We start from the raw sequence: 27,851 nt of genomic DNA, 5'->3' as shown, positions 1-27,851 counted from the left end.
AATTATGAAATGCTGACTTGTACTGTAGCTTTATTTCCTGTGTGGTTCTTACAAAGAAGCAATGAGGTGAACTTAGATGGGAAAACAGTATTATTATTAACTCCTGCTTTGCAATGCTGTACAGTTTTACCCATGGTCTAGAAGTGCTCCTGGTTTTGTTTCACAAATAATACTATCTTCTGTTATCTGCATGTTTCCTTGGGACTTATCATCAAATACTGATCCAAACATTGATTTGTATGAGAATGGCATGGAATAATAATGCTGCATGTTGAGAATCCTATAAATTGCAAGGGAAACCTTAGCTACCTTCAGTGCTAATCTGATTAATTGTGAGTCATCTCAATCTCAGGGACTAATAGTTAAATAAAGTTAACTAATTCTGACATGTTTCAGTGGATGTTGTTGAAATGTTCCTTTCTTCCAGCAGAAATTCATGCCCTTGTGCTATACCTCTTCCCTGCAGCACTCGCTCTTAGTGTCATTATAAAAACACAAAGACTAGGGGGTTCTGATTTCTCATTTTGTTGCCACATTTAGAAGAAATGTTAATACTGAAGCTTAAGGAAATATTAAAATGCCTTCACCATGATGAGCCACTTGGAACCCAGAGGAGACCTAGACTGTCCTAGACCTCTCCGATGATGCTTTATAACTGGAAGGATTTGTGTGGCCTCTCTAGGGCCATGATACAGCAATTCCAAGTTGAGTTCAAACACAGCCTTAAGCAATGACATTTGAAGGTCAAAAAAGCATTCAAAGCACACAGTGGGAACTGGCATGGTCATATGTTTGTGAAGCTGATAAATATTTGTGTAGCATGCCATGTGGGGGCAGAGAGGATGGGTAGACACAAATGCATATGGGACAGGTACCAATGCAGGGAATGGTATGTGTACCTTTTAGTGTGGACATAACTGATCTGCTCTAAAAGCAGCTGTAACACAGAGCTCCCAGCTTGTGGCCAGGTAATCCACTGGTTCACAGCCATGCTGCCTGAAGCAGAAGGTCAGATCCAATGCTGCAAGGGTTAAATAGTCAGGTTTGCCCAGCCATGCCAAAGGGGCAGGAGCTGTTAGTAATTAAGAAGAGTAAAGGGGCTTGATTGACTGCCAATCTTAAATGCTTCTGAATCTATGGGACTCTCTAAGGTGCCAGCTCAGGGGTAGCAATAGCTGTGATGGGGTGGGAATGCATGAGTGTGCAGTTCTCCTTCCAGGCATGATAATACAATTTCCTTCTGTGGACAGCTGCCAGTGTCTAGAGAGAGCAAGGAAGAGCTGTGTTAGCTCTCGATGATCCTGCTCAGGGCAGGACTTCCAGGGCAAAGGCTCTCTGCAGCCTCCCTTGTGTTCCCAGGAGAAGCCATCTACCAAACAGAGGTTTTAAGTTTTTCATATTGGTATGGAGTCTGCAGGCAGCAAGAGAGAAGTGGAAGGAAGGAAGGAAAGCAAGCAGGTCCAAACCCAACACCAGGGAGGGCAGGTGTAATTCTCCTCACTTTACATATGAGAAAGTAAAGCTTGTTCACTATTGCACACTCTCTTACGCTCTTTCTGCTCTGTTCCTAATGCTCTTCATGACTTCTGTCTTTAGTCAGTCATCCTTGCTGTAAATTTTTTTTAAAATTGTAATTGGATAATCTTCCAAATGCTGGGGGATGCCTTTGTAAGAGGAGTTCCTGGAGATATAGCCCCTATTTGATAAGATTGAGAGTTGCTGAACAAGGACTAATAAAGATATGCTGCTTTGTAGTAGAAATCCTGCTTTAACAACAACTATTTTTAAGAAACCCTACCTATGAAAAAATTTGTATGCTTGTTCATTCAAAAGTCTGGGCATCATTTGAACTGATTTCCCCGAATCAGCTTCATTTTTGCACTGTCTCTGAAGTGTACAGGTGTCTCTTAGACATGCAAAAGCCCTCCACGTAACAGAGCTTACAGTGATCCACGTGATAGGAACCACCCTGTGTCACATGGTGTGGAGAAACAGAGGTCTTGCCCTCAATGGAGTGATAAACACTGTACCGGTGGTGTGCATGTTAATACTTACATTAAAATGTAGTTAATTGTGTATTTCTGTGTTCATTCTAAATTGTCCTAAACATTGCAAAGTGCTTTTCAAAAATTCATGCTTATTACTATTCCAATTTTATTGAGTCACATGTAAGCACAGAAGTCTGAAGTGTTTTGCTTGAAGTTGGAGAGTTGAGACTGATTTAATACGTGGCAGATCATAGATCAGTTCTGCTACAAACTTCCTATGCGGTTCTAAGCAAGTCACTTGAGATAACAAGCCAGGTTCTTGACTTAGTTCTTAAGATGTCACCTAATTATTGATTTCCTTTTTTCACACCCTTTACTATAGTTCTCTCTACCAGTTCTCTGCTCTATTATACTTTCACAAATTGTGTTTTAAAAAAAATTTTTTTAGAAATAAGACTAATTTTGAAGAAGATGTCAAACTTCTGATCAGACCTTTTTCAGCTGTTCTGTTGAAGGGGGAAACTATGTATATGTAATACATGTAATACCTGTGTTTTAATAGCATAATAATATGTAGTGTATTTTTATAAACAATACTTTATGTGCATATATGCACACACATACAGTCCAGTTGTTAAGCTGGCAGCTTTAAGAATGTATTGTCTCTAGGTAATTGATAGGTACTATAAAAATCCATATGTTAAATATAATGAAGTCACTATGGACATGTTCAGGTTTTGTGTATATGTCTTGATCTGTTAAAAGAAAAACACTGAAAAACTTAAAGAAGTGACTGCAAGATTACCCTTCATCTTTTATCTGTTCTTCCCTGAGTCTATTATCCTCAAGATGGATTCTGTTTTGCAGAAGGGATGAGAATCAGCATAGCAAGTTGTCTACAAACCAGGGATGAAGCAACATAGTAGACCTTTTTGTCAGAATAGTTTTAAGCATCTACAAGAAACAGCAGAAAAGGTTGAGGGAAAGAAGTAAAATCAGAGCAGATTAGAAGAGAGCTGGTGACTATTTAATACAAATAAGCTGTAAGAAACTGAGGTATTGACAGAACTCAGTAATGCAATATGGAGTGCTTTTCTCTTACAGCTCTAGCTTTTGATGTCAAGTGGTTACTTGAACTCTCCTTTTACTTAAGAAAACACCTGCCTCTTAGGGTGGAAAGAGAAGCTTGAAATGTGAGTTAAAATTCTGCCATACAGGTGTCTAAGTGAAAAGGTCGAAATGCAGTGTTTAAAAAAAATAAACCATTGTTAATAAGACCCTGTTCTGTATATTTGAATTCATGTGGCTGGCTCTAACAGGGGGGTGTTGGAGCTGGAAGCAACACAGCATTAGCAAAGAGGATGCAAGAACTGGTCAGGTGGAGCAGGGGCACGAGCGGGAATACTGCGGAGGTACACATAAGTAGTCCAAGCACATGATTACAGAAATACACCAGCACTGCAGGTGCTATTACAATTATAAATGGGAAAAAAAATCTACTTAACTTATGCTGTTTTGACTCTAGACAGCCTGATTTTACAGTTCTTTACACAGTGCTTCAAATGCATCTGTTCATACAATGTTCATCTCTTGGCTGAATACGTAACGCCACTACTTGCTGTCTGATGTGGTACCTCCTGTTTGCGAAAGGCATGCATGTACTCCGGCCTTGAAGTCTTTTGCAGCAATTGAAAAAGATCAGTTAAGCCTCGCCCAACTTAAAAGCTTAAAGTGCATAACTATTTGGATACTCTTATTTCCTTCAAGTGAGTTACAGTGAAGAAAGGTACATAAGCTGCTTTTCAGAGTTTTCAAGCGCTTGACTAGAAATTATCTGAAGAGGAGAGATGGTATTAACTCTCTGTCTGGGCACAGTAATTGGATGCATTTAATATCTTCATTTTTAATGTCTTTTCTTCAAAGATTTTTATTTTGTTCCGGCCTAACTAGGGTAGAGAAACTGCCTTGAATGCAGTCACGAGATAAATCTCATTCAGCGTGGCAGCTGCTCTGTTGTTTCTCCTGGGAGTGATTATGGTGGTTAAACATTAATCATCCATTTGTGGATACTCCTTTGAGCTACTGATGGCTGGGGCAGTCTGTCTTGCCTGAACTCCATTAAAAACTGTTGCTTCTCCTTTGGAGAAGAGAGAGCAGAATAAAGATGTACTTTGTATGTCTGCAAGTCAGTGTAATAAAGTGCTAAAATCTGTCAGGTTGATAGAAAATAAAGTTTGAAGAAGTTTTCTGTGTTGAAAAAGCATCCATTTTAAGTAACACCTCTCCGACCATAAAAATTCTCTGCTCCCAGGTAATTCACATTTATTCAGGTGAGAGAGATGCTGACCAAAGGTAGAGCTGCAGGAAAGACCACTGCTTGACAGGGAAAGCAGTGAACTGAGGTTGGAATATGGGGAAGATCAGATTCCAGGGGTAAAGATGAATATTCAATCTTTTTATAGGTTGTTGTTTAACTAATTTACTTGACTTCCTCAATCAGGTGTCTTAAATACCTGTTTGACAACAATATGCTGTCACCACACGTTTAGTCAAATAACCCTCGAGGAGATTTAAACAGGAAGTTATTGCTTAAGAGATTACATTTCTATTTTATGAATGGTCATTTGGGGAGCTTGTATAAATCATCAAACTTTTAACAGTCAAAGCCCTTTAACGTGGAAAAAGCACTGTCAAAAGAGCTAAACAGAAAAACGTAAACAAAAGGTTTTCACTAAAACCTCTACTCATTCTTCCTTCTCAGCAGGCAGAGATTCATAAAGAAATAAATGCGTAAGATTAGAAAACAGAGATAATGAAAGTTAATGATGAAAATAAAAAATTGTTATCACAATAGAATCTATATTGTCACATATCACAACAGCAGCTTTGAACGATTGGGACTGTTTTGCAAGGAAAAATAATGAAGTCTAACCAGTTCTGTTTTGAAATTCCAAGATAAGTAGCTGGGTAGTGGGCAGTGCAAGCAGCATTCCAGTCTGATGAAAAGCATTCTGATTGCGAGGTGAGAGCACTTGACTTGCCAGCTGCTGCATATATGCCTGCTGACTTTTTGCTTGCTCACAGGTGATTTAATATTGAGGTAACTATTAAGCAGAATAAGCGTTTACTTAGGGCATATTTAGAATAGCTACTGATTTTTAGCATGTGACAGAAAAAGAACATTTCATTCTGATGTCGTGCGTGTGTCCAGGCTTTAACCCCAAACAAGTTAAAAAAATGCCTCTGCATAGTAGGTGTTTTGGACCTACAGAATGAGGTAGCAGGTCGGGTTTTTTTGGACCTACAGAATGAGCTGTGTAAAAGACTGCATTTGAAACTGCTGCAGGGCAGGGGAAGGGACTAGGTAATGTAAGGTCCTTTCTCTCTCACTTATATATGATTTTTTTCCTTTGAAGGGTTTAGATTTTCTATTTGCACTCTTATATGCTGTTTCTTATGTCATTGTATTAAATTTTAGATAATTTGTGAGATCAGTAGAGAAATATGCAGCCATATACTCTTATGCAGTGCTACAGTTTATTTTGAGGAGTATGCTTGTGTCCAAGACAAGGAAGAGAAGAGGGGCTGACAACTTTTACTTGGTCAACTTGATATGACTGCATAGTTAACTTTCAGCATGCTACCTATCTCCTCAAGTCATGAATATAAAAATGGAAGTGAATTAAAAGTGTTGTTAGAAGCGAGTAGGATGCTTTTAAAACCCTTTGATTTAACTGAAATGTTCAGTTATTTCTGAATGAGTGTTGTTGCTAGTAAAAATCAATTTCCGCCCCTAGTATTAAGAATATCACAGTTGAGGATCCTGAGGCGATTGATATGATTCCAAGAATATATGATTGCCAATTTAAGATTCTATTTCAGTAAATCATTAAACAAGATAACAGAAATGCTACCACTTTTTGTCTAGTATAATCTTGAATTGTGAATTATGAATTTGTTTGGTTTTAGAATGTAGAATGCAAATAATGCTTCTCTCACAAACACTGATAATCTGTGCATTTGTTTTCAGTACACGTTTTGGAACTTTGTACCGAAAAATTTGTTTGAGCAATTCAGAAGAATAGCTAACTTCTATTTTCTCATCATTTTCCTTGTTCAGGTAAGCTATCCCTATTGTTTAATAAATTTCTGGACTCTTACTAAAAAACCAAGGAGTTGAAAAAGGTTTAAAAATTCACTGGTTTTGAAGACCGGGGAGGTAAATGGTTGAGCTTGGATAGCTTTTTACATTCATGACGTGACAAAAGGAGTTTTATTTAATTTAGAGGTTGTAAATATAAATCTAACCTAAAGAGAAATTGACACCTCAGTGATTTGATGGCAAGACATCTCTTTATAAAATTGAAAAGTTATTTTTTATTTTTATTTTGTAATAAAAATCCAGATCATTAAAACCTTATGTTACAAATTACATAGATGATAAACTTTTATTAGTTTTGCTAAATATGATATTTTTTATAACAGAATGATGCCTTGGCAGAAATTTTTCAACTGAGCTGTCATCAAAGCCTGTGGAGAAACCAAAATGTAGATGCTTATACAATGCTTGCTTAGGGTGGTACATAAATACTTGCTTTTGTAATTATTACCTCAGATAACTAGTCTGCTACTTTGTAGGTAGGTTCATTTGAACATTTCACTATCACTTAAATGTGTGAAATAATAAAAATCTTACTAAGTTAAGCGAAAAGCTATATTGCTTTGTACATCAGATTGTGCAGAAGGGAAAGCTATGTGCATTCCCAGAATGGTTTCGTTATTATCTGAACGCCTTCTGTATATAACTGCAGAAGCCATAGCTCAGTATTTCAGGATTTACTCCTTGCATGTATAAGAACAGCTGTATTGTAAAAGCATGTGAAAACAGCACAATACTAATTTCTAACACTGCTCAGTAATTTTGCCTCTGAAGCTGCAGCTTTCCAGTCTGGTGCTTACTTAAACTTTTGTAAGCAAGTATTTTTAGCAGGCGTTAACATCTGCATGTTAATGTGATCTAAATATAGTATTTTACCTTATTATAGCATACAGTTATTTTTCAAATTTTGCTGGTGTGGTATATGTTCTTAAAATTGTATTAAAGTACTGTTCTTTTTAATTCAAGTTCCTCGGTGCTTTGTAACATATCGGTGAAATGATTACTTGAAACATTTTGCTTGAAAAATTGACTGCTTACATTCACAAAAATATAACCAGAAAATATTTGTTCTTTTTGTTGTAGTTAATTATTGATACGCCTACTAGTCCAGTTACGAGTGGACTTCCGCTTTTATTTGTTATCACTGTAACAGCTATCAAACAGGTGAGTAATTTAGTGAGCAAAAGTAAAACTAAAGAGAACAATATTATTTGTTTTGCATTTCAATTTTCTCTGCCTTTTTGTGTTAGAATGTCTTAGGGCAATGTCTAAAAAATGATTGTGATAAGTTTTGACAGAGTAATTTTGTTTCTGTAGCTTAAGTAGAATTGTTTGCTATATGATGATGTCTCACTAATTCAACACAAGCTTTTAAATTATCTTATAATTTTGATGTCCTTGTGTTCCAAGGAATCATTTACATTCCTATGTTAACTCAGTACACTGTGACTTTTGTTTATTTGTTTCTAAATAGCTGTCTGCATCCTATTATGTTTTTCCATGATGACTGAGAATGAGTTTAGTAGGAACTACAAAAACTCAAAAGATAAATCTGCTGTTACCTTTGAGGTTCCCTTAGCCTTTACAGTATGAACAGATAATAAAAATTATTTTGGTTCAAGTCTTCAGTATGTATTGATTATAATATACAGCTCATAATGGTAACTGCAGTGCTTTCTACAGATTAGTATTGAACAGACATTATAGTATGTGAAAATTAATCCATAAAATTGAAGTATTTTTTAGAAATCGTTCTTGCCAAATCATCAAGTATGAAAGATCCTAATAAAAGTTGTTCTGTCAAAGTAGAATGACATAATACAGGTATGGATCTGTACAGGTTTGCCATTTCACTTTCAAGTTAGTACTACCAAAAGGAAAAGATTAGGGTCATTTTTCACCTGCTCCCCTAATGCAGCAGTGATACAGTTGACGTGAGTGCTTAAATGTAGATGAGATCTTACTGAAATCAGTGGAATCTCAGATGAATATAGAATGTTTTAATTCATATGGGGATATTATGATCAGATCTAGGTGTTATCAGAGCTTCTGATATTACAAATTTGGTCTGGATCAGGAATGAATCGGGAATGAGATCGTGATTGTCCTTCTGTTGATTTAGCCGGAGCTGAATTCATTGACTTTGTGAGTTTCAGGCCAGCTGTGGGATCACAGGTGATATCTGATCTGGTATCAACCTTACTAGTACAAAGTTAATTAATCAAAAATTTTACTAAATTTGAACTAGCAAGTGAGTTTATAAGCAGTACTTTCCATTCAGTGCCTACAACACTCTTCTGCATTTACTGTACCATCTCACCATAGCCAGAGAGTTGTTTCTAAAAAGCTGGGCTCCTAAAGTAATAATCACAAACAATGGTCTTTACAGTGGTTCTGCTATGTGTTTGGCTTTTTGCCTTCAGTCCAATTTAATGATAATTGCTCCTACAGGACAGCTATCAGTGTAAGAACTCAGTGGCCCAGTGAGTTCCCTTTCACGGTTCAGTCTTCACTGTATCTCTGGGTCCAGACAGCAACCATTTCTTTCCTTCATTTCAGTGAATACGTTGTGAATGTGAAAGGAAAATTTGTGGAAGCAGCTTGACATTCAGCGTCCTTTGTTGGGCCGCTTGAAGGATTTAGCACTTTTCATGGGGATAAGAAAGATCTCTTATGTCATGCTTAAAAAAAAAAAAAAAAAAAAAAAAGTTCTGTCTTTTGGGAAAAAATTTCCATGAGGTAGTTGAACATCAAGGAAGTTTCTAGGTCAGAGTGCTTCTCATTTTAGCTCAGAAGTTGTAGGGGGAGTTGTCTGTATTTCTTATGTACCTATGATGGGCTATGATAATTAAAACAATGACTAACAAAATTGAGGGTGTCGTGGGTTGACCTTGGCCAGTAGTCAAACACCCACCCAGCCTCTCGCTTACTCCCCTCTCCTGTGGGATGGGGAGAAAATAGAGGGAAGGTGAAAAGATGAATGTGTCAATGTTAGCTTTGATAGGGAAAGCAACGGGCTTGCACACAAGACAAGCAAAGTAAGGAATTAATTCACAGCTTCTCATCAACAAGCAGCCAGCCACTTCCTGGCAAGCAGGACCTCAGCACATGTGATGCTTGCTTAGGAGGACAAATGCCATCATCACAAACAACCCCCTTCTGCCCGCTTTCCCTGAGCTTTTCTTGCTGACCCCTATGTTATATGGTGTGGAATACCCCCTTGGTCAATTGGGGTCTGCTGTCCAGGCAGTGTGCCCTCCCAGCCTCTTGCCCACCCCCAGCCTATTGATCTTTTTTTGGGGTGTGGGGAGGTTGGAGAGAAAGCCTTAGTGCTGTGCAAGCACTGTTCAGCAGTAGCCAAAACACTGGGGTGTAGCCAACACTAGTTTAGCCCAAAGTACAAAGCACAGAAGCATATGGGCTATTGTGAAGAAAGCTAACTGCATCCCAGCCAGTCAAAAGTTTGACATAATTGACAATCAAGAAATACAACAACCTTCTATCATGTCACCACTTTATCATCTTTCAGTATGGAGTCCCAGTCTTCCAAAATATTTTCTACACTTTTATCTTCTCAGCAACTGCTTCTAGAAGTATTTTGCACTTACTCAAGAGTCAATAGAGCGTGAGCAAGAGATGATCTCTTAAACACCAGAAATTGTTCTACAGGTTGTAAACATGTCTATTCATCAAAATGTCTTAATTAAAATATATAATTTCGTTGACTAATTGTAAGTGTGAATGTTCTTTTTCATCTATGTCTAACATGATGTGTATCACAACTACATTTTGTCTAGTGAGAATATTTCCTTTTTTTTCCTTATCTTGATCAAGGCTAATTTTTGAAATTTTTGTGCAAGCTAGAGTTTTTTTCTGTGTCTTTATAGCCAAAGCTGCATCATTATATTTCACTGTTTTCTAGGGTTATGAAGATTGGCTCCGACATAAAGCTGACAATGCAATGAACCAATGCCCTGTTCATTTCATTCAGCATGGTAAACTGGTTAGAAAGCAAAGCCGAAAATTGAGAGTAAGTAACTATGGTTTAACAGATTTTGGGAGTCAGGCTTTACTTCACTTTTATTGTAAAACAAATTATACAGAAATGTAGTGTAGATGATGATGTAGCATTTATTACATTTAATGGAGATTAGACCTACAATATACTAATTTTTAATTCAATGCCTGTGGATAAAGTATTTTTCGAAGCTAGACATGTTTCTGCTTTATCTTTGCTTTATTAACTCCTTTCACAACTGTTTGTTTCATTTCCCATTTTTCATCTTGGAACTTCACTCATGACTTATCTTACATCTTTTGTCCACTTCTGGTCCTTTGTGGGTATGCACATTAATAATTTATTTAAGCCTGATTATGATGGTCAACGTTACCAATTTTTCCTATGTATAGGAAACACACATACATGCATACATATATATACAACACATTCAGAATACTTTCTTCATTACTCATCAAATCACAGCCTGTTCACTGGCCATCCAAATGCTGCTACATTTCCTTCCTGGTATTTTTAAGGTTATTTTCAGAAATTAATTTCTGCTGCTGCTTTTTGTTTGGTTGGGTTTTTTTTGTGAGCAGATCAACTTTTCATCATTATTCTCTTCAGAACTCAACAAATTTGATAGATATTTGTTTGGAATTACTTATTTCTAGTAACTTTTTCTGTTCTGCCTTGTTTAGGCATAAAAGGCTCTACAGTGTTCACAGCTTTCCTGCTGTGACCTTCCCTTTGAGTGTGATAGCTTCTGCCTAGGGCTTCTCAGTAATAAAAAAAAAAGTGAGACATCACATGCTGAGTATTCCATGTGTGTAACTAAACAGTTAAATATTCCAAATAAGAATAACAAAGTACCACATAACTGGAATTTTTATTCCATTAATTAATCTTATTGCCTATATTTTCTCAATTTCTCCCCTATTCTTTCAGAGATTGTGTTTTGAGCAACTAAATGGTAGGAGAGCCAGGCATAGGAAATACTTGCATGGAAAGGGATATCTCTATGTATGGGTAAGAGGGTAAAATTCTCTGACCTGTATTATGCAAGAAAACAGACTAGATCATGTGAAGGTAGACCCTTCTGCACCTAAAGCCTGTGGACATTTGATTAAAGAAAGGAAAAAGAATTGCTAGAAGATGAGGTGTCTTTTTCACAGAATAGCAGACTGGTTGAGTTTGGCAGGCATTTCTGCAGGTCATCTGGTCCAAAAAACCTCAGCTCAAGCAGGGCCACCAAGAGCTGATTGCCCAGGACCACATTCAGACAGCTTTTGAGTATCTCCAAGGAGGGAGACTCCACAACCTCCTGGGCAACCTGTGCCAGTGCTCAGTCACCCTCACAGTAAAAATGAGATGGACCCTTGTACGTTTCAGGTGGTGCCCATTGCTTCTGGTCCTGTCGCTGGGCACCCCTGAAAAGAGCCTGGCTCTGTCCTCTTTAGCTGACACAGTGGCAAATGTTGTCAGAACATATTTTGAATTTTATTAAGAAGATGCTCTTTGCTAGTATTTTTAATTGCCTTGGTTTTTTTCCTTGTTCCTGCCTTTTTTTCTTTTGTAAATTGTTTAATTATTAACTTCTGTTTTAACAGGCTGTTGTATTATAGATTGCTCCTGGCCTGTAAGGGGACTTATATGCCATGGCTTACAGAAAGAATCTTGCTAGATTAATTAGTAAATAATCAGGATCATTCAACACTATGATCTGTGAAAATCAAAAGAGGACTCTCTTGTCTTTGTGAATTGTACTTAAAACCTCACTTTCTGATGCGTAAATGTTTTCAGTGGCAACTTAAAAAACTCCAGATGCAGCATACATTTTTTTCTCCTGCTTGTTTCTCTAGTGATACTTCACTGTCAGGAGGGGTTTGTTCACTAACCTGGCCTCCTGACTTTCTCTCTGGCTGGATTCAGTGTTCTAAAGAATTCTGATTTATTCTTTTATGGCATCTGTAGAGGTGATTAAACTTGCAGTAAAATGGCTGTGTTTTAGGTAGCTGATAATTCATGTTGTTTTCAGTGGTAAAGAGAGCTAGTAAAATCAAAATAGTTATGTGGTATTCTTACAGTTTGCTCCAGGATTAGGTGAATTCTCTGTCTCCTAACAATTTATGCAAGATCATTCCCTAACTGGATTGTCTGGTTTTGATAAAGTTCTCACTTTGAGTGCTTTACTACAATTTATCATGTCGCTATCTTCCGTAATTAATGATTTCATGGCCACAAGGCAAGTTTTCTCGAATACACATCTTGGAAGAATAAGGTAACTTAAGCAGTAGTCTGCTCTGTCACACTCCACTTTTCTTCAGATTGAAGGCTCTGTATGGTTCAGGCTGGCTCCAGCCAGGACCATTCACTGCCTCCAGTTCCAAACCTACCCCTTCTCTGTCTCACTTATTGGAGTTTCTGTTTATTTTCATACCTGATTGTTGCAGGTATGCTTAGCAACTTGCATTCTCCTATGCCATGTGTACAATCTAGAATTTTTCATTGCTATTGATTAAAAAAAAAAGCCTTTTTCATACCTACAAGAAGTTAAATATCTTTTATTATGATCATCGTAGTTCTTCAATACATTTTAGTAAATCTGTACACTTAGTTCTGTTAGTAGTACTTTCGTAGTACTGTCACATTTATGTAACAGTAAATCTGTCACAGTTTTATTTTTAGATGTTACTATTGCTGATTGTTATCAGACTATTTTGCTTAACTAGGATTTCCTGACTCCTCCCAGACTGCTAAGGATATTGGAATTTAGCTTTATAACTAAAAGAACAGTGATTAAGCTGAATCTTATAATATGAATTATGACATAAAAGTATATTAAACAGATGCTACGCTACATGAAAAATTGCAAAAATTACTATTTTGGTGGGATTTTTATTGACACTGATATTATTAAAACATATAGTATATCCTTGCCATTTGTTCTTTTTTTAAAATATATATATTCCTTTGTAAAAGATGAGCTCAAAAAATATATCAAAGGCTGTTTTTCTCAAATTAACGCTTTACAATAATATTTTGAATTTATAGTTGGTTGACTGTTCTGTGACAGTCTAACAGGCTGTATGATGTTATCTATGTTTACATGAATAAGAATTAATTTGCTCACTTTTAAACATGTATAACAAATAGGATAGATGTCTAGTGACAGACTCTGAGAATGCATCCTGTTTTTATTGGCAGACTTGGAATTCTTAGCTTTTTCAGCTACCTTTGATTATAATATTCTGAGCTAGATGCTTCTCCTCAAGAGCCAATGAGACCAACTTACATCTCCATGTGGTTTTGAAACAATATTTTGTTGTATTTAATCTTAAAGCAAGCGTAGTATATTGCATCTCTCAAATAATGTTGCAAAACTTACTAAGACAGTATGTGCCAAATGGTTTGAGATCCTAAGAGGAAAGCTATTCATTCTTTTTCATTCTCCAAGGTGTACTTCAGTTTTCAGAGATATTTCTTAAGTTTTTTACTCCTGTGGTAAAATCCTGTGTAAATAAAACTGATGAATTTTCAAGATATTTGAGTGAACCTAGGTTTTCATTTTAAAATCTGAAATTTGGGCTGCTACATAAATAATAATTGCTTTTTATTTTGTTGTGGTGTGTTTTGTTTTTTTCCCTAGGTTGGAGATATTGTAATGGTAAAAGAAGATGAAACATTCCCATGTGACTTAATATTTCTATCAAGTAGTAGAGGAGATGGAACATGTTTTGTTACAACAGCTAGTTTGGATGGTGAATCCAGTCATAAAGTAATAAAATGTTCTACATTTTCTTTTTAAGGCAAAGCTTGCATTTAATTTTTTACACAGATCACACTATGACTTCATGCATATATGTGTGAGCACATAGACTGACTTGTGTAACTTTTGCTTCTACCAGTTGACTTAATTTTTCTTAAAGTTTCGTTATTTTATGGAAAGTTTTAAAATATATTAATATGTGTTTTTGTCAGTGTCCAGTATAGGCATGCAGATTATAGAGATAATGCACAAACTTTATGTACTTAAATGCTTTTCCCGGTGACCTGATTTGTGAGTACACTTGAAGGTACTTGCATATAATGTAATAAGATGCCCAATTAGGAGCATTTAAAGGTGCATCTTACTTGAACTACTGAGTTCTTATGTAAAAGCTAGTAAATCTATTTCACACTGAACTGAAGTATATCTGCAGTTTAATGTCTTGTATATCTGTCCTTGGTTTTCTGATCTTATTTACATATTTTTATTCATTTCAGACTTACTATGCTGTTCAAGATACAAAGGCATTTCACAATGAACAAGAAATTGATGCACTGCATGCTACCATTGAATGTGAACAACCTCAGCCTGACCTTTATAAGTAAGAGATGAATTCTTACCTGTTTCATTTAAGGTATCCTACCAGTAAATTATAAGAATATTATACTGAAAAGAAACTGGCTGCATCTGCATGGTTAGAGTGGGCCACAGGGTGACCTTGAAGTCAGGTTAGTCTTCATGCATGCTTCTTTTCCTGCAGGTAGTTCAGTGGCCTACTGTAAGGCAGTGGCCTCCAAAGTGGGGTGCACAAGATGATCCATTGTGGTGTGTGACAAAAATTTTAGAATTTCTATTTCTGTTTAATATTTTTAATCTAAAAAATTAAAAAGAAATTAAGATTTAATACTTTATATATTTATTGACACTGGCACTCTCACTCAGTCTGTATGTCGGAGGGTCCCATGTCCCATACAGTTTGTGAGGTGACCTGGGGGAAGAGAGGGTGTTCCTCAATGCAGGGAGGTTGCCAGTGGTGTCCTCGCTTGTTCCTTTGCTTTCAGTGTATTGCAAAGTATTGCAGTTTGTGTGTGCCTGGTTAAGTGGATTTATGGGTTATATTATCTAGTTTTAACTAAACTAACCCTCACAAAATGGTCAAGCTGGCTTAAAATTGTTCCTGCAAAGAACCTGCAGATTGAAGATAATGCTAACAATGCAAGCACAAGTGAATGACAAGAAAATGGCAAACACTTCCACTCCTAGTATGAGCTCTTCATCAGCCACATAACAAAGTAAAACTGATGCCAATCTAATCAAATCTGAAAAGTCAGCCAAAAAAATTTGAAATTGTCAAGACTATTTGAAAGATGGATTTAAATCGTTCATCGTTAACGATGAACCTTACCCTAAGTGTTTCAAGATACTAGCTAATGACAGTATGATGCCATCATGATTAGCAAGATATTAGCAAAACTAACATGAAGAAAAACTTCTACAGTTTTTTAGCAATGTTTAAAGTCATGCAATACTCAATATTTTACAGAAGTACTGTACAAAATTTCACTAAACTTAATGACAAATCTTTAGAAGCCTCTTTTGAGATTTCTTCCTTAATAGTGAAAGACAAAAAGCCACATACCATTGGAGAAACCCTTGTTCTTCCTGCTGCAGTAAAAATAGCTGAAATAATACACAGAAAACAATATGGTGACAAACAGAAATGCACTCTTTTGTCAGCAAATACTGTTAGAAGATGCAGAGAAAACATTGTGTATTTCTGAGGTGTGGAGGTATCTCTTTTCCCTGATCTCAGGGAACAAGGAACTGCTCTAGAAATTCTCAAAAGAAGAAATTCTTCAGAAAACCAATTCCATGAATGGCTTGATCCTTTTTTAAATACATGGCTCATGAAGTGAACATTTGGAAGTTGAAGCTCACGCCATTATAGGTGGTAGAATTTCCTAGGACAGCTGTTGAGACACGAATAAGAGAGCACATTGGTAGACAGCTTCTATCTCTGCTAATTTTTACTTGGCACTTTACTTCTCAACAAACCACAGTGGTGAATCTTTCTTTCAAAGGCACATGGTCATTTTACATCATGATGCCTCATAACAAACTGTATGGTGTCTTTAGATGTGGCTCTACTGTGTTGTATATTCCCTCAGCAGACAGGATGCTGCTCCTCTGAGCCTGAGAGGTTCCTTTCCAGGGTAACAGACCCACCAGCTCCCTGCAGTTTCCTCCTCCATCCAGAATGTCAGGCTTAATCCCTTTTGGTTTGAGGTTACCCGCTTGGATAGTGTTACTGCAAATAAAGTGTACTGGGTCTGGCTAGAAGGGAGTTAATTTTTTTCATAGCAGCCCATGCAGCGGTTTTAGATTTGTGACTAAACCAGTGTTGATAACAAAACAGTGGTTTAGTTATTGCTGAGCAGTGCTTGCACAGTGTCAGGGCTTTCTGTTTCTCTGCCCTCCCAGCAAGGAGGCTCAGGGTGGGCAAGAGGATGGGAGTGGACACAGCTAGGACAGCTGACCCCCCTAGACCAAAGGGATATTCTGTGCCATACAATGTCATGCTCAGCAGTAAAACTGGGTGGGGAGGCAGTCTTTCCAAAGTACATATTGCTTGGAGACTGGCTGGGCATCAATCTGCTTATGGGAGGTGGTGAGTCGTTGCCTTTGCAGCACTTGGGTGGTTTTTTCCTTCGCTTATTAAACTGTCCTTATCTTGCTTTTGCTCTCCTGATTCTCTCCTCTGTCCTGCTGGGGTGGGAGGCAGAATGAGCAAGAGGCTATCAGCTACTTAGTTGCTGTCCAGGGTCAACCCACCACATATAGATAAAACATACTTGGAGATATTCAGGGGAAAAATGCTTATTGGCTTTATGCTTTTGTCTTGTTTTGTTTTGAACTCATTTGTAAGTTTGAAGTTTTGCAAAGTATAGTAATCACTCTGTTACTTACTTCAGGTAGCTTAGAGAATAAGATTTCTTGTCTAATTAGAAGATTTATTCATAATTTTATAATCTCTTGTCTTTTTATATGCAAACTTTACATTGATTTATTGTTCTGTGTATTTTTGTATCTACATGTTTTAAATATACCCATATGTATCTCTATATTCTTGTTTACTCCCTGGATAATCAGAAACTGACTAATTGGAAGCTGTTTACTCACTGTAATAAATACTTTCTATAAAATACTTCTGAAACAATCTATTCTCACATATACTTTTTAACAATTTTAAAAGTGAGAGTAATTTGCTTTTTTAAATATGTATGTGTGCTATATATACAATTGTACATAGAGAGAATGGCATGTCCCTGTAATGTGCATTTAAAAAACTGAAATAGTGGGACATATGTGCATAAGAATACACAAATTAGCAGTGCTGTTAAACTACGTGTGTGTTTCCTTTGCAGATTTGTTGGTCGAATAAATGTTTACCATGAAAGGAATGAGCCTACTGCAAGGTAGGGAAAATCCAGGGTTTCTACTCATTTAAACATTTTAGGGTTGAGTAAGTATCAATAATGAGAAGTACCTTTGTTTCACCAACGTTGTGCTGTCTTGTCTTATTGATAAAATATTTTTATCTAAGAAGTTTACAGACTATAATTTCATATATCACAAATATTTCATACTTCTATCAGCTAGATTGCTCTTATTTTATATCTTTATCCAACTTCAGTTTTTATTTGACATGTATTTAATTTGTAAATGATGTTGATAGGATTTTGACAGTAATTGGATTATATTGCACCATTAGCATGGGGTCCTGGTAGTGTACCAGGCAGTATGAATAGTATCACTTGTGTATTTCTCTCCTTTTTCTTCTTAAAAATTGAAGAGTTTGAACATGCGAAATACCATGTTTAGTTTTACTAAGGGGGGTTGTACATTTGTCTGAAATGTCCACAACGTTGCGTGTGTTCCGGAAGGCAACATCCAGGCAGATGGTTTTTGTATGTGGTGTAGAAGATGGCAACCTATTACCCTGGGTCTGGCACCTGGAAGGGTCTGCGTCCTGTGCAAATTGGTTTCATCCTGAAGGGACTGTGGTGCTTTCTGCTCAAGGAGCAGTCTGTAGCCCAGGACATTCCTTGTCCAGCAAATAGAAGATTAAAATGATGGAGTATGGAAGAGGCATGAGTCTTTCTGTCTTTTCTGCCTGGGATGATCTGTCTACCCAGCAAGGAAGAGACTTGCTATACCTGATTTTGTTCAGGACCTTGCCACAAAGAGACAAAGCAATAGGAGGGGAAGGCTTCTCGCTTAGGTGATATCCTAGACCCCAGCATGTGGGAAGTTACTCCATTTTGGCTAAGTGCCTTCCTAACCTCAATGTGTCTGTAGAGACATGATTTTCCATCTCAGTAAGCAAAGAGGAGGGGAAATCTGGCTGCTGAGTGTGTCACTGTCATAGCTTCCTCAGGAAACACCTGTGTAACTGGACTGCAAAACAGCACAACAATCTCCATCACCATCCAGAGTGACCATCTCTTGGCAGTTCTGGTCTGTATTCTTTCTGGGGTCCCTCAGATAACAGGATCAGGCACGTGAGCTCTTCTAGCAATAGCTGCTTACTTCCAGGGAGCAGGCATCCTTTCCTGAGGATCCTGCTGTCCGTTACACGCCGAGTCATGTATCATCTAATAGTAGATTGCTAGAGTCTGCTATGAAAATGGTCTTTTTTGCTTCTTTCACTTTAAAGATTCTTTTGACTAATAAAGTTGCTTGGAAGTGGACCTGGGTTGGAGAGGAAAGGAAAATAAGCAGAAAATACCTTTTTAATCTCAACAGCAATAGATTGATTTGCGTATAACAATGTAACTGAGAAGAAAATCTATGGCCTTAAGACTTGTATTCCTTGGACAGCACTATTAGAGCAATTGGTATTTTTTACTGTGTTGGGATGCAATGTCATGTACCCAAATCATTCCTATAAGATCACTCTACTGGTTTGAATGGAACTAGTTTCAGGTTTTACATCATAATTATGGCCCTGGGGTTTTTGTTTGTTTAAAGTGTCTTGATTTGGGGTGGGGGGTGTTTATACCGCAAGAACACTTTGAAAAACATTCAAAAATACTGAACTTCTTGTTTCTTTTCTTTTTCATCGCTGTATAAATAGAATCTGACAATTATGCATGCTGTCTGTCTATAAAGTAGTCCTTGGTTTTGTGCTCATATGGTGATTTGTATCACATATTATGCTCCAAAATGTTATTTTAAACTTTATGGGGATCCTTATATTAGTTCCCCTACTCCTCAATAAATTCTCTTTATGCTTTGAAATGTATACAGTATCAAACAATATGTTGTATGCCATTTATATTTAAAATAAAATGGAAGAATGTATTGTCCTTAGTAATTAATTCTAACATGCAGGACACTATAGTTTAGATAAGCCTAAAAAAGACTTGAATCAGTATTTTTAGAAATAAGCACCTTACAATTAGGATGATGAGTCCTTATTTAGGTACCTACGTATGTGGTTTTTAGATGCATTGGTTTAAGACTTGAATTGTGAAATTATGAGCTTAATTTTAGGCATCTCTCTATTTTTTTTTAATTTTCACTTAAAAGCTTTAAATACTGCCTAGTAATTTTGTTACACAAAATAAAAATATTTGAGTAAAACTAATTTCCTGTTTTACATGGCTTCCACTAAGGTCTGATATTTCTCCCTAAATGTTTATATCTTGTACGATTTAACTTTTGCAGGCCATTAGGATCCGAAAATCTGCTTCTTAGAGGAGCCACTTTAAAGAATACAGAAAAAATCTTTGGTAAATATTTTATTTAAATGGACCCTGAAGTAATAAACAAACATTAAATAAGGTTACAACCCTACAGTTACTACTGAGCATACGATTTCTATTTAATCACATGATGTACAACTTCTTTATAAGATTTAATGTTGCTATAATTGCAGTAAAGGAACTGTTATTGATGTACAATGACTATAGAGATTTTTGGGAGGGGGATTTTATTGTTAAGTCTTCAAGGGTTAGTGAAGATGACTCAACTTCTTCATGTAAATATAAGGCTTTTGAACAAGCACTGTGAATTAATGGTTTTGTCCCAAAGCAGTTAATGAGCCTGTTGAAAAATTTTAAATCTGTTTTGCTCATTTGTCAAAACAGATACCCCAACCAGATACAAATATAGCTGATTAAAAAAAAAAAAAAATCCAGTTCCTGATCAAAATTAGACTTTCTGCTAGCCAGTGTATTTTGAAGACAATTGTCTTCACTCTGTGGAAAATTTTGAATATTTTAACAGAAATAGGAAGCACAAACTGAGATACAGTTTTTTAGAAATTCTTCAAGAAAGCCTGGTGGGAGTAGTAGTTCCGTTGTAACAAGCCACTCTCTGCTGGTGACAAAAGGGACAAGGATCCAAGTCATCCTCTATCATATACAACTTCCGTTCTCTCAAGAAAGAAGATCCTAGATAGCCATGAACTACTTAGCTTAAAATACCAAAATCTTGCAAGTTTTTCTCCAAAAAGAATGTTAAAAGTATATATTAATTTAAACTTGCTCTTGCTGCTTTTAATTGTCATCTAAAATAGATGGACTAATGTAATTAGTTTGTTGTAAGTATTTCTGTAAACTTCAGAGGATGGTTTTAATATTTCTGTTAACTTGTGTATCAGGCAGAGATGTTCCTAATATGAGTGGTTGTTTCTGGTCTGCCCAACACATGCAGTGTTTGACATTACCCCAGCACAATCTATATCCTAAATTATTTTTTAGCAATGTACTGGTGTGCTGGTTCAGTAAGTACTTTAAATCCATTGTCTTGTTTACAGCTTCTTTCAGTTGTTGTATTTAATATTCTGAACTTTAGTCTCTCAGTTTGTGTTATGAACAGGTAATTGGTAATATCAAAAGAACGCTCTTTTCATGAATTAGTAAATTTTCCTGAAGCAAGCAAAATTGGTAGTTGCTTTTTATTCTTCTTGGATGTTTCTTTACTTTATCCGTATTTGGATTTTCTTTTACAATCTATGACTTAGATTCTAAAATTAAAGCCAAAAAAAGAACTTAAAAACACAAGGGGTTTTATTCAAAACCGAGTTTTGGTTTGGCTTTGGTACATAGCACCATATTAGCAATTGAGAACTGTGACTTTGGAATGGGTTTGTAAACGCTGCTTAAAATTTCCCTCTAGGAACCAAAGTATTAAAGCCTTTTCTAGTTTTTGAGTATCATCCCAATATTTTTTTCTTTTTCTTCAGACTACAGAGAATTAAAGAAATGACAGAGTATAATTATCTAGTGAATTGTGCTTTTATGAAGTTATTGTACTGTGCAATCTTTATAACACGAGTTGTCTCATTTCAGGTGTTGCTATCTACACTGGCATGGAAACTAAGATGGCATTAAATTACCAGGCAAAATCACAGAAGCGATCTGCTGTAGAAAAGTAAAATTTCTTATCTTTATTTTGGGGTGGAAAAACTGCATGTTTGGTGAATAAAAAGGGACTTTTTTTTTTTTTTTGCTAGGAGTGTATGTTTCACTGGTTTAAATTGAAAAAGAGGTACCGGGATTTAACATTTGCTTTTTTTGTGTGTATCATTTTTTACTTATAAAATGTGTCATAGAATGCCATATAAATGAGGTTCTCAGTACTGAGCTTTTATTAAATGTTAAATATATTTTTTAAAAGCCACCTTAATGTAGTTCTTATCTTTTTAAGATACGATGTGTTTTGCTGTTCTGGAAGACTTTTCCTTCACTGTTTAGAGTACACCTACTGACACTTTTCCAAGATTATGTGCTTCAATATCCTAGCATTCCTTTTCATTGCAATTAAGTCTTGAATTCAATAAGATTAACTCTTTGATGCACTTCACTTTGGATCAGCTGCAGTAACACAAAGCCTCTCTGGCAGGTTTTCCATGGTTTAGCTAAAATTAAAAGTTCTATATAGGCATATATGATGGGAAAGGAAGACATTGCTATCCTCAGGGGATGAGCTCACATTGGTTGCTTGCTTTTTTTAAAATAGAGAGGATTATTTTCTAGTCCTATGCTGCTATCTGAAATAATCAGCTCTGAGTAAGGTGTCCAGCCTTGTGAAAAAAAGATGTCATTGATTAAGGCAAGATGTATTGACCAGCTGACAGCCCTTCCCTTAGGCAGTGACTGAGCAATGATGATGTGTCTGTTGCTGTTGTTACTGATGTATAACTCACGGCTTTTAGTTCATGTCCATCATTGATGTAAACATAATATTAAATGCACAGTGTTTGTGCTCTTTCTTTTTTTAGATCTATCTAGAAAGAGTTAAACCATTACAGCTATATAGCAAAATGTTCTCAATAGATTTATATTTCTGTAAAAGTGGTTATGTGAGAGTTTTTATATTGATTCAGGGAAATGGCATAAAAAGGTCTTCGAATACAAGCCCAGTTATTCTGTTATGATTCCATCTATGCTATTGTTTTCACTAATATACTAGGTTTGGTAATGTGTCACACACATTTTGGAAACAAATATAACAGTTAACATTTTAAATAGAAAATGGTCCTCAATAATATTTTTCTTCATTGGGAAAACACTGTAGAGAAGTTATTTAACATCATAGCATTGTTAGACTCGCAGCAAATGTTAGACTGAAGCACAAGTATAACATTTTTTTAATAAACTCTGTAGTTTATATTCTAATGGAATTTTTATTTTGCTTTTTTTTTTTTTTAGATCAATGAATGTATTCCTTATTGTATACCTCTGTATTCTCATCAGTAAAGCACTAATAAATACTGTCCTGAAGTATGTCTGGCAGAGTGAACCATTTCGTGATGAGCCATGGTATAATCAGAAGACAGAGCCAGAAAGGAAAAGAAATCTGGTATGGAAATAAATTGAAATACAAAAAAGTTTCCCTAAACCATTAATTTATAAGAATGCTATGGAAAAGTATATACAGCAAATCATAAATTGTTGCTTTTTGTGCTAACAGTGGTGACAGTATATTTGTAGAAATCTTGTATATTATATTTTTGCATTTAAGTTGTATGTGTGAATTTAACTGATGAGAAAGTGTCAGTTTTAGTATAAAAAGCCTCATGAAAGTCTTTTGGAGTGTCCTGTCAGTGATGTGAATTACTGAAGAACTGACCTCTTGCATAGTACTCTTTGCAGCGGAGCCCAGCGACAGGACAAGAGGCAATGGGCACAAACTGAAGCATAAGAGGTTTCAGTTGAACCTGAGGAAAAACTTCTTTACTTTGAGGGTGACAGAGCACTGGAACAGGCTGCCCAGGGGAGTTGTGGAGTCTCCTTCTCTGGAGATATTCAAAGCCCGCCTGGACGAAGTCACAGAATCACACAGAATCACAGAATGGCAAGGGTTGGAAGGGACCTTGAGAGATCATCTAGTCCAACCCCCCTGCTAAAGCAGGTTCTCCTAGAGCATGTTACACAGGCCTTCATCCAGGAAGGCTTTGAATATCCACAACCACTGCTCTGTCACCCTCAGAGTAAAGTTTTTCCTCATATTCAACTGAAACCTCTTATGTTTCAGTTTGTACCCATGCCCAGAACTGGACACAGTACTCCAGGTGGGGTCTCACTAGGGCAGAGTAGAGGGGGAGGAATCCCTCCCTCGCCTTGCTGGCCACACTCCTCTTAATACACCCCAGGATGCCATTGGCCTTCTTGGCAACAAGGGCACACTGCTGGCTCATGGTCAGCTTGTCATCCACCAGGACTCCCAGGTCCCTCTCGGCAGAGCTGCTTTCCAGCAGGTCAGCCCCCAGCCTGTACTGGTGCATGGGGTTTGACCTCCCCAGGTGCAGCACTCAACACTTGCCCTTGTTGAACTTTGTCAGCTTCCTGTCCGCCCAACTCTCCAGCCTGTCCAGGTCCCGCTGAATGGCAGCGCAGTCTAACATGCTCTAGAAGAACCTGCTTTAGCAGGAGGGTTGGGCTAGATGATCTCCCAAGGTCCCTTCCAGCTCATACCGTTCTGTGATTCTGTGAAAGTAATACAGGACTGAAGGGAATCCCACAGCCACTGGCAATCACATAACAGACGTGTTCAGAAGAATCTGCTGTAGGAATCTCTATAAAAATACCCCTCATAAGCTTTGTTTCATATAGCCCGGTAACTTTGTCATGACCACTAGAGACCAGCAACAGAACTGTCGGTGTCTGATGCCCTTATGGGAGCAAGGACATAGTCCAGAGTGGATACCCAGATGATCCAACATAATGAACTAAACCCAGCAGCACAGAAAGTGTAGTATTTTTTTCACTAAATCTTCCCAATCAGACTAAGGGGAAGTTTCCTTCTTTACCCTGAATGCATGATGCAAACACTAGCCAGGCATGTTCTAGGTTTCTCATTACCACCAGTAACACTACCTCCATCCGCTCGAAGGTTGACTATACCTCCAGCAAGTCAACACCACTGAAAAAATCAAGCCAGGTTGTGTGCACATATTCTACTTGTATTGAGAGAAGGAAAGGAAACCCTCTATTTAGTAATGAAATGCTGCCTGAAATTTAGGTAATTTGGTAATCCTTGAATGAGTTGCGCTAGTTTTATGGTATTTTTCTGGTAATTTGTGAACGTACATTTTATTGTTTTCCTTGTTCTCATAACAGGTGTTCACCACTCGTTAGTTGCTCTAGAACTTTACAACAATGATGTGTAACTACACCTCTATGTCTGTAAAGAAAAATACAAATTTAAAACAAAAAAGTTTTTTTCTTCATACCAAATTAGTTGTAATGTTAATAACCATGAAAGTATACATCCTGTCCTGAACTGTGAGCTGTGAAAGGTGTTGCTTACTGTTTGAAAGTTATTAGAAAAAAATAATTTGCAAATGTATGTAGCCATCCTTCGGTTTTTGATGGTACATGAAAAAATCCATATTTTCATCTTGTTTCTTTGGCAGTTTCTTCGGGCGTTTACAGACTTCCTTGCATTCATGGTTCTTTTCAACTACATTATTCCTGTATCCATGTATGTCACTGTGGAAATGCAGAAATTTCTTGGTTCTTATTTCCTTACATGGGATGAGGAAATGTTTGATGAAGACACGGGTGAAGGACCACTGGTGAATACTTCTGACCTCAATGAAGAGTTGGGACAGGTAAATTTCATCGAATGATATATTTTTTTCAACTGTTTGTACCATAATTTTTTATTTTAATCTTGTCACTTCAGTATTTTTTTTGCAGCTTAGTGCGCATTTTATATAGTGCTGATGAATTTTAAAAATAAAAATTGAGATCTGGTTTTCAGAATAAAGAATTATGATTTCTCAGCCAGTCAGTGGAAGTCAATTAGTATTACTGTATTGGTAAAGGATAAACACTTTAAGAAGGTAATGATTTCTCTTCATTGGCTATAGAGGGAGATTATATAAGCATCTAACTCCCTTAGAGTAAAAGTCAGATGGAAAAAAACCCCTTTTTGTCTAGTTGGACTGACACCAAATCTCCAGACACAAGTTTCATCCAGTAAAATGATTGACTGTCACTCTCATTTAGCAAAAGAAATTCTATGTTTAGTATTCTGTGTTAAGAAAATCATCACCTTGACACAGATACTCATGAATATTTTTTGAGAAAATATTTAGAATCTCTATTAGTTAAAAATGTTTCCATAGGTTTTCATATAAATAAATAAGATTGTGTATTTCCTTATTTTTGTACGGCTAAACTAATAATTAAGCTTTTAGGGACACATATCTATTTGGATAAAAGGTGGTACCAAGTGCTTTATTATTATGGGAGACAGTTGGCACTGTCTCCTGTAAGATGCTCGTAGAGAAACTGATGAATTATGGGCTGGATGGGCAGACAGTGAGATGGATTGAAAACTGACTGAACGGCCAGGCCCAGAGGGTGGTGGTCAGCAGTGCAGAGTCTAGTGGGAGGCCAGTAACTAGCGGTGTACACCAGGGGTCAATTCTGGTTCCAGTCCTGATCATTAATGATCTGGATGACGGGGCACAGTGTACCCTGGGGGTCACCGAGCTGGAAAACAGCTTGGTGGAAAAGGACCTGGGGGTCTTGCTGGACACCAAGTTGAACATGAGCCAGCAAATGTGCCTTTATGGCAAAGAGGGCGAATGGTATCCTCATCCACATTAGACAGAGTATTGCTACCACATGGAAGAAGGTGATCCTTCGCCTCTACTCTGCACTGGTGAGGTCATACCTGGAGTACTGTGTCCAGTTCTGGGCTCCCCAGTGTAAGAGACATTGGCATACTGGAGGGCGTCCAGTGAAGGGCCACAAAGATGGTGAAGGGACTTGGAGCAACTGTTGTGTGAGGACAGGCTGAGAGAGCTGGGACTGTCCAGCCTGGAGAAGGGAAGGTTCAGGGAGGATCGTATCAATGTATATAAATACCTGAAGGGAGGTGCAAAGAGGACAGAGCCAGGTTTTTTTGCCAAAGTGCAATGGGCACAACCTGAAACAGGAGGGTCCGTCAACATCAGGAAACAGTTTTACTGTCACAGTGACCGAGTTGCCCAGGTAGTTTGCGGAGTCTCCATCCTGAGAGATAACTAAAACCTGTCTGGACATGGTCCTGGGCAACCGGCTCCTTGGTGGCCCTGCTTGAGCAGGGTGGGTGGACCAGATGACCGCCAGAGGTGCCCTCCAACCTCAACCGTTCTGTGACTCTGTTATAAAAAAATAACTTACTACTACTAAATTTTAGTGTCGTCCCTAGAATGGGACCCTCATCAGTACTTGGCATTATTAGTACGAATCCAATTAATTACATTTTGCTTCTAAATTTTTTAAAGTTATTATACATTGTATTTCTAATGGAGGCTTTGATTGTGAATCTTGTAGTAAATACTGTCATAGTGATATATAATGGGTGTTGATCCCAAAGAAAAACACTGAATGAATAAAGACCTTTGCTTCATAGCATTTTGTATCTTGTGTAAATGTGTTATGAAACTGAATATAGGAATTGAGATGAAAGAAATAAATGCAATTCCTGTCCACTTTGACAAAAGTTGAATATGGGTATTGTGTCCACAGGTAACAAACCACTGGAAAATTCGGAAACTTGCCTTTTGAGATTAATGAATATTAGAAAAGTGAATCTAGGAGGAAAGTTCATGTATTTAATAACTTCTTTTGTGACTGAGAGCAAAAATTTGTTTTTTATTTTGTTTGATATTCTTGATAAATGTTGACGCTTGTTAAACCATCTGATAAATACTAAGTAATTGCCTTACTTCTAGCTTCTAGTTCCTATCCTTACATAATGCTCTCATACATGCAATCTGTAAACAATACCAGTATCCAATATCCAAAATTGAGCTTGTGCTGATCTAGCTGTCCTGGTACATAGTTTCGGTTTTGTTTTACTTTTGATGTTGTGATCCTTAAATGCTGGGGCTCATTGTAGAAGATAAAATTAATGAAAAATCCAATAATGAAATAAAAACAGTGTTTCCAGGGCAATAACAGTGCCCATGTGTATATCTGTATGTGACCATTAGTCCAGAGTCCTCATTTAAACTAACATAATTGTAGTGGGGAATTCTGATACTACCCTAAGGACTGTTCTGACAGTAACTGATCCAAATCCAGGCATGTACATTAAATAATGATCCCTGGGAAATGGAATTTGTGTGCATTTTGTTTCCATAAATATCTGTCTTGCAGCAAGAAAGACATTAAAAACCAAAAAGGAGCTTGAGAGAAGAGTGAAAGTAGGTTAAACACATTCTTTATATGTGTTACGAGGCAAAAGGTAGCTTTGCTGATACTCTTGTATGATAAAATCTTTCAGGGCCCGCATTTCTGTGGAAGATGACTCCCAAAAGAAATTGTTGTCTTCCTTTTCTGAAAGAGCCTGCATAAGGATCTTTAAAAGAAGGTGTAACCCCATAATAATCTCTTGTTCAGAGACCTCTGTTCATATTCCTGC

At 37.0% G+C, this 27,851-nt stretch overlaps 1 protein-coding gene across 1 annotated transcript in view; it reads left to right on the top strand.

Moving 5' to 3' along the window:
- Positions 1-27,851, top strand: part of ATP11A (ATPase phospholipid transporting 11A) — a 67,783-nt gene that overhangs the window by 5,684 nt on the left and 34,248 nt on the right. The window contains exons 4-13 of the mRNA XM_035901164.1: positions 6,019-6,108; positions 7,231-7,311; positions 10,070-10,177; positions 13,797-13,925; positions 14,414-14,517; positions 17,342-17,392; positions 19,647-19,711; positions 21,275-21,356; positions 22,637-22,787; positions 24,844-25,041. Of these exons, the coding sequence (XP_035757057.1) occupies positions 6,019-6,108; positions 7,231-7,311; positions 10,070-10,177; positions 13,797-13,925; positions 14,414-14,517; positions 17,342-17,392; positions 19,647-19,711; positions 21,275-21,356; positions 22,637-22,787; positions 24,844-25,041 (1,059 nt within the window). The remainder of the gene's footprint in view (positions 1-6,018; positions 6,109-7,230; positions 7,312-10,069; positions 10,178-13,796; positions 13,926-14,413; positions 14,518-17,341; positions 17,393-19,646; positions 19,712-21,274; positions 21,357-22,636; positions 22,788-24,843; positions 25,042-27,851) is intronic.

The sequence above is a fragment of the Egretta garzetta genome, unplaced genomic scaffold (assembly GCF_000687185.1).
Source record: "Egretta garzetta isolate BGI_Z169 unplaced genomic scaffold, ASM68718v1 scaffold168, whole genome shotgun sequence".
NCBI lineage: Eukaryota > Metazoa > Chordata > Aves > Pelecaniformes > Ardeidae > Egretta > Egretta garzetta.
This window is presented reverse-complemented; position numbering and strand designations above follow the sequence as displayed.